The 9,837-nt window shown below is 43.7% G+C and overlaps 2 protein-coding genes across 3 annotated transcripts in view; one reads left to right on the top strand and one right to left on the bottom strand.

Annotated features, from left to right (window-relative positions):
- The window catches only part of elavl3 (ELAV like neuron-specific RNA binding protein 3), a gene marked incomplete at both ends in the record, with an annotated part of 23,168 nt that extends 22,289 nt beyond the window's left edge, over positions 1-879 (bottom strand). The window contains one exon of the mRNA XM_080856198.1: positions 715-879. Coding sequence (XP_080712324.1) covers positions 715-879 — 165 coding nt within the window. The remainder of the gene's footprint in view (positions 1-714) is intronic.
- A 3,898-nt stretch (positions 880-4,777) lies between these two features.
- The window catches only part of dock6 (dedicator of cytokinesis 6), a 44,985-nt gene continuing 39,925 nt past the window's right edge, over positions 4,778-9,837 (top strand). For both annotated transcript variants that reach the window (XM_080856046.1, XM_080856045.1), the window contains exons 1-2: positions 4,778-4,906; positions 9,390-9,477. In XM_080856046.1, coding sequence (XP_080712172.1) covers positions 4,857-4,906; positions 9,390-9,477 — 138 coding nt within the window. In that variant the 5' untranslated portion in view covers positions 4,778-4,856. The remainder of the gene's footprint in view (positions 4,907-9,389; positions 9,478-9,837) is intronic.

Genomic DNA, 9,837 nt, shown 5'->3' with positions numbered 1-9,837 from the left:
ACTGATTCAGAAGTCATTAGGTCCACCCTATCTCCTTCTCTCTCCCCACACGTCCATCAAAGGCAGGACAAATTCCATTAACGGACTAACAGCTGTCTAGTGACAGATGCGGCCCAGTCCTACACCTCTCCCCTAGTCCCCCGAGGCCCAGCTTTGTCCTGGGGGTTGGGGGGTTAACAGCAAACAATCTCCTGAAGGTGCAACGTGTTGATGCCCTCAAAAGAAAGATGCAAGTGAGCATCTGCTAGATTCTCAGTCAACAGCCTTTGGACATGAAGTGGTTAGCTGTTGCATTGTGCCGTCTCACTTTTTGTTTTTGTGTTGCTCCTTTTCATATGTTGTTAATTTGTGGAATAACTACAGTTAGGGAAAATGCCAATGGGAAGCAGGTCTACATGTATACATGTCATGTTTTCACATCCTCTCCAGGGTATGCTTCAAAGTGTTTGACACTCAGAAAATAGAGTCTCTCTGGGTAAAAGGTCCACTGACTCCCCTACATAAAGTATTGTTTGTTTGTTTACATTATTCTCCTTAATGGTGGCCATTCTGGGATGCTACAAATGGCCATAAACTTTGTGTGTGAGTTGTTTTTATGTGCTCCGAGGAGTTCATGTCGTTAAAAGTGTTTATGGCTGCTAAAGTAATGTGCTGGAGCCAGTCCACTGGAAGCAAGCAAGCAAGTGGTTAATGATTTTGATGGTGGTGCCTCACTCTCCCGGCAGGGTGGGGTGCTGGAAGAAAGGGGCGTGCCCTGGGCACGGACGCGTGGCAGCTGAGCAGGTGGATGACGGGCAGCTGAGGAGTGGGGCGATGGCGGGTGGGGAAGTAGTGATGGTAAGTAGGGGGGGGGCGGGGGGCGGGGAGGGGGGCATCCATTTTGAAGGACTCTTGGGGTTCAGAGAGCCCCTGAAAAAAGCCAGCCCCATCTGGAAGCAGGGAGGGGGCTGGGGTGTGAAAGAGATCTAGAGGGTGGTGTCTGACACTCTCGCTTTTGTTCTTTGGTAATGCAGCAGGGACGGAGCGAGGTGGGGGTGGGGATGTTGGGGTGGGGGTGGGGTGTGGTGCGGTGCGGTGGGGGGGCTCTCTTACTCATACGCTGGGGGAGGGGCACTCCAACAATAGTGCCGGTCGAGGAATCGAAAGCATACTACACGGAGAGAGGGAGAGAGGAAAGGAAAGGGAAAGAGAAAGAGAAAGAGGAGAGGCAAGCGTGAGGTTGCAGGGGATGGGTGGGGTACGAATGGATGTTGCATGGATGCTGCTTATATGAACACAATACAGTGCACACACAGTATTCGAACAAGACACATACATATGACACATTTTGTATGCTTTCCCAATCATACCTAATGGGCCCTAATTTCATTGAAAGGCAGCTGGCAACAAGCAGAGTGCGCCGAGCATGAACTTAAGCTAATTTAATAACTTGGCAAAATCATTTTGCTAAATGAATACCATAAGCAAGGTCCTAAGCGCAAACATGTATAGGTCAGAGCAATGCTGCATATGATAGCTGCATGGGTGAGACTTTGCTGGTTTCTTTGCTTGTTGTTCGTCAATACAATTAGGGCCCACTACGTCAAATCAGAAACTTAAATCCTGTTCTATTTCTCACTACTGAAGCGATATGTACTTATATGTTTGCAGTTCGCATCACAGTATTACTAAGAACATTATTCAAAGAAATGGTGCACAACTCTGACGCATTGCGGAGGGTCCATACGCTTAATGTAATTGCAGGAATATGGCTCATTAACTCTGAAGATTGGCCCCCTCACACAGAAGGAGACTGGCACATCTTCCATTAGTCAAGATAACTAATATACGTGTCAGATTGGAGTAACTTATACACCTGTGCCTTCCAAACTAGCACATATATCAATCATCGTAATGACCACTGTACACTCACAAAAGACTAATTGCTGGATAGAGCCATGTGGTCCAAGAAAGGCGCTTAAACACCACTGAACATGCCTGGAATTTAAGCTGTATAAATAGATTTGGGCACACACCGGAGAAAGAGGGGGGAAAGAGGACAGAACTGGAGATTCATTTGTCTTCATCACCATGGTCCCTACCCTACACCCAAAGTCTCAATGTGTCACGCTCTGTATGATCAACATGCTTTGGTAAAGATGTCTGCTCGCTCGCTCTCTCGCTCCACAGCAGCCACAGCAGAGAGGCTCCCCTGCCCACAGTAATCATCTACTGTCTCCCCGCCCACCACCTCAACCTGAAAATCTCTCTGATCTGTCACTCTGCAGAGAGGACCGACCCTTGTCCCTATACACACACACACACACACACACACACACACACACACACACACACACACACACACACACACACACACACACACACTCAGAATGAATGTGTGGAGTGTGGGGTATACTGTACAGCAGTAAACTTTCAGCAGCTCTCCTTGGTGCTAGATTAAAGGACCTGTGCACTGGGGATGGGGGGAGGGGAGGTGGGCTGTGGAAACAGCACAGTGTGGTCATACTTCACTGACAGAGGCAGGTAGGTAGGGGGAGGGGGAGGAAATGGAAGCAAGGAGAAAAGAGGAGTGAAGGTTACCCACCATAAAGGAGCATGTATATCCTGGCCCTGCAGATGGGGCTAGAGCAAGAGCAGGAGCAAAATCTCCCTTCTTAACAAAGGACATGTTACTATGCTATGATACTACACATTTCAGATTATTGCATATTATAAAATATGACTAAATATTATAGTATATTATATGTATGTACTGTGGGGTACTATTCAAAATACTCAATACTCTTCATTTATTAATTTAAATATCATTATTTTGATATATATTTATGATAGTATCCATTAAAGTATTGATTTTGTGATGAAACCTAGTATATACTAAATGACTAAATGACTAAATGAATTAAAATGACAATTTGATATGAGACATGCCATCATTTTCTAAACACAGACCATAGTCTTTGAAAGAAATCACCTCCCTGTGGGCACATTTGTAATTGTTCTTGTTCTTTGAAATGTCGGAAATGACATCTGATTTTCTCTGCAGTGTTGGTAAATCAAATCTGACCAGCACTGCATTTGGACAATGGAAAGCTTGGCTGAATCATAAACGTTTGGACACCGCCTTTTTAGAGAGACCATGGCTGGAACAAATGCCTGATGGACCTAATTATGGCGGACATCTCCCTCTAGTGGCCATAGGTTTGTAAGACATATACAGTATGTTGGTCATAGAGCTCATAGGCTAGCCCAGGCCTGGGGAGATGTCGGTCGTGATGTGCCAAACTACAGTTCCCATCACCAGCATCTGCTCTTGTGTACAGGTAGTAGCCTACAGTGACTGTTTCCTACTGCACAGCTTCATTTTGAGACTTCCCTCTCTTCTTATAGAGTGGAGCAGAATTTCAATCACTTGGTCACCTGAATGTAGGAAAATACTGAGAAGACTTTGCTGTAACCCTTTGTTCACATGTAGACTTGTCAATTAATAGCTTGCATTGCCAATTTGATGGTATGTTGATATATATGGTAAATGATGCAGTGTAGGGTATACACTGAAGTATATGTAGCCCTATAGGAAGGATACATAGAGGAACATACTGGAAAACATGTTATACTTAATCTTTGAAATAGAATAGCAAAAAGAATAATATTTTGCATAAGCATAGGGTCATAAGCCTACAGGCTATCAGCAAGATATTTCTTATAGTCTATGTTATAGGCCTAAAGGTCGTCATAGGCCTAGAACACACTGGAAATCGGTCAGATTATTAACAGCATAGACATTCCTCTACCAGTACAACATTCCACCCCGTTGGAAAATTGCAGCGTCGTTTATTAAACTATTTTCCCTTAAATTCATAAACACTGTTAGGGGGGATGATTTGAACATTAGGATAGTACAGTTAAATGGATTAGAGGTAAACCACCTACTTAACGTATTGACAAATGAAATGCCTCCTTCTGAAAGGGATTATTTTTGACGACCTGAGGTGAAAACAAATATTGAGAAAAGGTGAAGATACAGCAGCCACTCTGCACTACATTCTACAACGTTAAATCTCAGTATAGTAGCTATACAAAAGCCGAGCTAGCGCATGTCGAGAATGAATTCGACTAGACTTCTCTATCGACTCTTCATAGTTGGCGACCTAAACTGATTGGCTATAAAGGAAAGGTCTTGGAAGATGATTGGTTGACCCATTTCTTGGTAGTCACTACTCGCGTATAATAGTGTGGCGATATGCCACTTGCTGTTCTGCACTCTTGGCCCTCTCTACGCCCTTTGATCCCAGAAAATGTTATTATCAGTATACACTTTATGTTTTGCTACTGTGTTTATCAGAGAGGTTGTTCGGTATTTTTCAGGGTTTGTGGACACAAGATGACACCAAGATGGCCAATCCATTGGCACGGCGCTAGACAAGAACAACTGAACAATTGTCTGAGCCATCCCTCGTTGTCCTAACATTAATCCCTTTCGAATCAGCTTATTGCTTCTTTACTTTATAGGATGATATGCAGTAAATAGCCTGCGCCTGTGGCCAAATAAATGTATGCGCTTGCGTCGAAACGTAATGAATATTAAAAACATACGGTGTGCTTCTTTTTGCTAAAAAGGGACATATGTACAAATAATTTGACAACTCTGAGTTTGACATGACCCATCTGCCCTACCCCCCTAAAACCGGCATCAGAGTGCGTCATATTAACCGGTTAGGTGAGAATCCGTGAGGTTTTCGTCTCCTAACCACTAGGAGGAACCATTTGTCATTGTAGTGACACAAGGAAGCAGAGTGTAAGCTGCACACTACGAAAGTGTAAGAAAAGAGGGATATTTTGGAAGGTGCCTAGATGGGATGGCAGCCTCAACAACCGAAAGGAGGGCTTTTGCCCATAAAATTAACAGGTAGGAGTGACTAACAAAACAGTTTTGTTGGCCGTTCTGTAAATGTGCTTTTTCCCGTGACCGAATTCGCAACGTTAGCGCATGATTTTGGAGGTATCGCTTGACGTGAAGCGCGTAGTCCCGTGAGTGCAGTTGGACAGGGACGATTCTTTTGTTCAGCCCATATGCGTTTCACAAAAACTTGAAATCTGATATACTGTAGTTGTGGAGACTGAAAGAAAAACTCTGCTCGTCTGAGGTTTCCCTGTTGAACAGTTCGAGAGAAAGTTACTAGCTAGCTAGCTAAGAGATATCGGATTATTTGAATGAAGCTTTGCACCACATCGATACAAACCAAACGTTAGTGTTACTGTTATTGTCATTGGGGATAACGGCATGACTCAACCGTATTTCTATCTACCAATATATATATAACAAAACATGTAATGTTACTGAAAGTGATGGAATGTAAATGAATGAACGCACCCATGAATTATACCCTCTACCACTTTGTTATAGATGTTGCTATGTACAGTGGCTTGCAAAAGTAACGTAAGAAAACAAACATGGGTTGCCTTAGCTATCTATGAAGCTACTTTAAACTAAGTTACTGGATGCGGGATCAGGCGGATGTTGTTAAATCCGTCTGTGGAATTACTGTGGTTGTAGCTCACTAATGAACTGTGCCTGACCTAGTGTCAATCACTGCTTCGTTAAGAAATAGGTTATAGCCCAGCTGAATGCCAAAACAGACTGCAGTATATATTTTTTAGACATTGCGGGCTTGGGGTGGGACTTCAAAGTCAACCTGACACACTTCAACAAAAAAAAAAACACAAGTAGAACAGGGAGTGTGCAGTTCCCTTTTTAATCTGGGAAAATGACATAGTCACTGGCTACAGCATGACAGTTTCATAAAGTGACTAGGTAGGAATTAGGTTTTTTAACAGTTGTACTCTTGCAGTTTCTGTTGAAGAGCCAGTGGAAAAAACTAAATTGTTGGTGCAAATATGTGTTGTGTGCTTAAGTCAATTGATTGCATGCTAGCTGTTGTATGTAAACACAGTTATTTTCATTCCCCCCGTGGCTACGTTCAGCCATGGTGTCCAGAAAGCAGGGCGGAGGTTTGATAAGCCTCTCATATCGTGTATCTCACCATGCAGGTAGGCACGATGAAAACCAAGTGGAAATCTCTGCAATCTTGGAATGTGGTCAGCTAGTAAACATGGCACCAAGGCACAGTCTGGCTCTTTTCTTCACGTATGGTTTTGTATTTTCGCTAAACAACCTGTAGGTTACCTATGGTTTCTGTCCATGGTAACAGTAATGTAACAACACGAGCAAAGCTCTAATGTAGGCCCCAGTTTTTCCGCCCATTATTTCTTTTTCTTGTGCTCCACCTTCCTCTAGTGTTGAGACTTTATCCATTGTTTGTGTTCAGGATGCAGGAAAGGGTGTGAAGCAATTCTAGGCACCATGTTTCAGCAGAGACTTTTCTTCCCTTTTCCTGTTGTGATGTGGGCTACATATGGTATATGTGATGTAGGCCTACATGTTAATGTCTCTGCCAGTGATTAATCCTAAATAGCCTGGGTAAAATGTGCTGCGCAGTTCACATTTTTTGGCTTAGGCTATGTACCATATTACTTCTGCCACGACACACGAAATGACTGCTGGAGCAGCGTGTTCCGTGCAGTGTATTATGGAGTTCTGCCCTGGGAAATCCAGCTCCGCAGTCATCATTTTTTTATCATGCCAGGAAGCGTGGGGAGTGTTTGGGCTGACTGAGTGGCCTGACCCCCCCAGGGAGAGTGTCCACATCCGGGCTAAAACTGCACGGCTGACAGCACGGGATGTTCAGTTGAGAAAGGGGGATTGCTGGGTGTTTGTTGGACCTTCCAATGACAGAAAGGCGAGAGAGAGAGAGAGAGAGAGAGCATGAGTGAGTGTGTGTGAGAGAAAGTGTAAAAGAAATAAAGAGGGACACAGAGAGGGAGGAAGAGGTAGATAGATAGATAGAGAGAGGTTGAAATATATAGATAGATAGATAGATAGATAGATAGATAGATAGATAGATAGATAGAGAGAGAGGAAATGTGTTTGTCAGGCTAACAGCTTGAGCAGTGTGACATTCCAGTGTATAGAGGAAGGGGCTTGGTTTATGTCTGGTGACAGTGGAGGTTGCTCAGCGCACGGAAGGGGCAGATGTTGGGGCCCTTGCAGCTGGGTGTCTGTTAGTGTAAGTGTCTCTGGGGCAGAGACTGAGAGAGAGAGTTAGTGTTTGTTGTTGCTGTGTGTGTTTGTGTGTCTGTCTTTGTCTGTCTGCCCGTGTATGTGAGTGAGACAGAGAATGAATTTGTGTCTTGTGAGGACTTTATATTACGTGTAACCTAGATTTGTCAACGGGATTGAATTTGGTCTGGGTCAGAGACCACATGTATCCATGGTGCTGTGTGAGTGAAAGCATTTCTACTGGTGTGTGTGTGTGTTCATGTATTTACTAGAAGGAGGGGAATAGTGTGCGTTAAAATGTCTGTATAATAGACAGATGGAGATTGGCACCAAAGCAAGAGAGAGAAAACGACAGTTTGAGTTGCTGGGGGAGCAGCTGCATACTGTCTTTGAATGGAATGGGGTGTTGGAAGGAGGAGGGGTTGGGGGGTAGCATTGCTTTGTCCTTGTCAGGAACTAACTCCCATGTGTCGTTGGGGGGGTGGGCTGCACATGGCCAGAGCAGAGGCTGCCTGCCCACTATGGCCGCAGCAACCCAGCACCAGTCCCCTGGACCGACGGCGTTCAAGCCAGAACAGCTGCTGGTCCTGCTCCTGCTCCTGCTCTCCAAGCCTAAAGCAGCACCAGCTTCACTGCTCTGCAGACGAGTACAGGGAAGTGGAGTGGAGTGGAGGGGGATACGGTTTGATAGAGAGATCTCACATCAAAGGCATTTGTGAGCGCCTTCATAGTGATGTAAAATTGGTGGGAAAAGATGTAGAGAGTTTCACTTTTTTTAAGAGTTTGCCACTCTGTGTGACTGAGAGGTTTTTGTCTTGTGAAAAAACTGGAACGCTTGTAAATGTACAATAAAGACATATAGTTACGATTTTTTTCCTGGATGGATGTTGTTTGGGGTGTTTACTTCCTACTTACTACGCCTTCATACCCATCAGAGTAAGTCCAGAAGCAAATAAACAACAAAAACTACTTACCACACTTTTTATTTGTCATAAGGCCTCTTTATTGCAACACAGATGGCCAGCCCAAAGTAGCTGAACTTGATGGTCCTGCTCTCGGTATCTCTTTCTGCCGTACCAGTCTCCATCTGTCTCCCCTCATGTCAAGAGGCGCTTACTTGTGCAGTTACACACTCTAGCCCATGTGACTGGGCTGAAGAGAAAGTGCATTCTGGGAGCCCGGTACTGTGGTCTATGTTTTTTTGTACTTCCATGGGTTAGTGTAGGATTTCACCTCCTGCAAACAGCTGGAACATCCCACACGTCAGACACAGTGTATTAACCAATGAGAGTGAAAAACAGTAATTGGTTTAAACACGTTAAAAGACACTGTCTCAGTCTTAAGTGCAAAAACTTAAAAGTCAAGACTGAGTTTTAAATGAGACATTTGAAAGACATTTTGGGGTTTTCCAGTGAAGGAAGTTGTAGAGGTAGCTATTGTAGCTTCTGAAATTCAGTTAAAACACAGAGACTTACAACAACCTAAATGCTTAGGCCATCCTGCTGAACTTTCTCACACACACACACGAACAGACACACACACACACAAACACGTACACACACACAGATGCCTGCCCACGTTGGGCTTCTCGGTTTTCTTTGTGGAGGAGGCTGCTGGCACTGGTCTGTCACGGCAGTTGCTGATTTGGAGTGAAGCTTACAAAAGTCTTGCCCCGACAGGCTGCCTCTAGCTTCTGTTGTCACTTTAAGCCTTCTGCCCCTCTGCAGATAAATGGCAACAATGGCAAAGATTGTACCAAGATCAGCAGGATGGGTTCACCAGTTATCAGTTCCGAAATTAAGTGGTGTTCACATTTGTTGGTATGGGTCACTCACAGTAGGCACAGTGAGCAAACATTTTTAAAATTCAATGAAGTACCAAAACATGTAACAGAGAGGGTACGTCTGTGGAGAACCTATGGAACCTATGGATTTGGTCACATAGGCCCAAAGCCTATATGATATAACCTAACTTTGTTTTTATTTACTTATATATGTACTTTTGTTGTTAGTTTGTCTTCATCTGAAGCACTTTAGGATGCATACCTGCATGAAAGGTGCTATGGTCTTCAAATAATAAGCTTACTATAAAAAAATATTATTGAGTAATTGAGATTGTGAGATGTTTTGACCCGTATTGTCTTGAATGTTTCTCTCTTAGAACGGTGGCGTCTGAGGTGCTATGGTCTTCGAATAAGCTTACTATTATTATTAACGAGTGATTGAGATTGTCAGAGGTTTTGACCCGTATTGTCTTGTCTGTTCTCCCTTAGAACGGTGGCATCTGAGGTGAGGAAACAGGTGTCCAGGGACTATGGATCTCCGCAGCTGTCCAAGAAGCGCGGAGGAGCTCACCAACCTGTGAGTTTGTTTGTGTTTGTGTTTGTTTTTGAGTGTGCGTATTTGTATGTTTGTGTTTGTGAGTGTATTTGCATGTTTTTTTAGCAAAGATGAGAGCGCAATCCAGTAGAGATACTGTGTAGTGTCGCAAAGATTTTCGGCAAGATTTTATATCGATACCGCAGGGAAAAGTATTGTAATATTTATTTATTTAATCTTTAGATTTTATTTTGGTACATATGTCTACTCTGATAACATTGCTTCTGATGTCCAGAATAAAGCGCAAGTCCTCATTCTTCTCTTGCGTCACAGCGGAAATAGTAAAGAAAGTCCAAGTCAAGAACAAATTTACAAAAGGCAAAAATGGTGCTTTGAATACAA

The sequence above is a fragment of the Sprattus sprattus genome (genome assembly GCF_963457725.1).
Source record: "Sprattus sprattus genome assembly, chromosome: 18".
Taxonomy (NCBI): domain Eukaryota; kingdom Metazoa; phylum Chordata; class Actinopteri; order Clupeiformes; family Clupeidae; genus Sprattus; species Sprattus sprattus.
The sequence above is the reverse complement of the archived record's forward strand: the minus strand, read 5'-3'. Positions and strand labels throughout refer to the sequence as shown.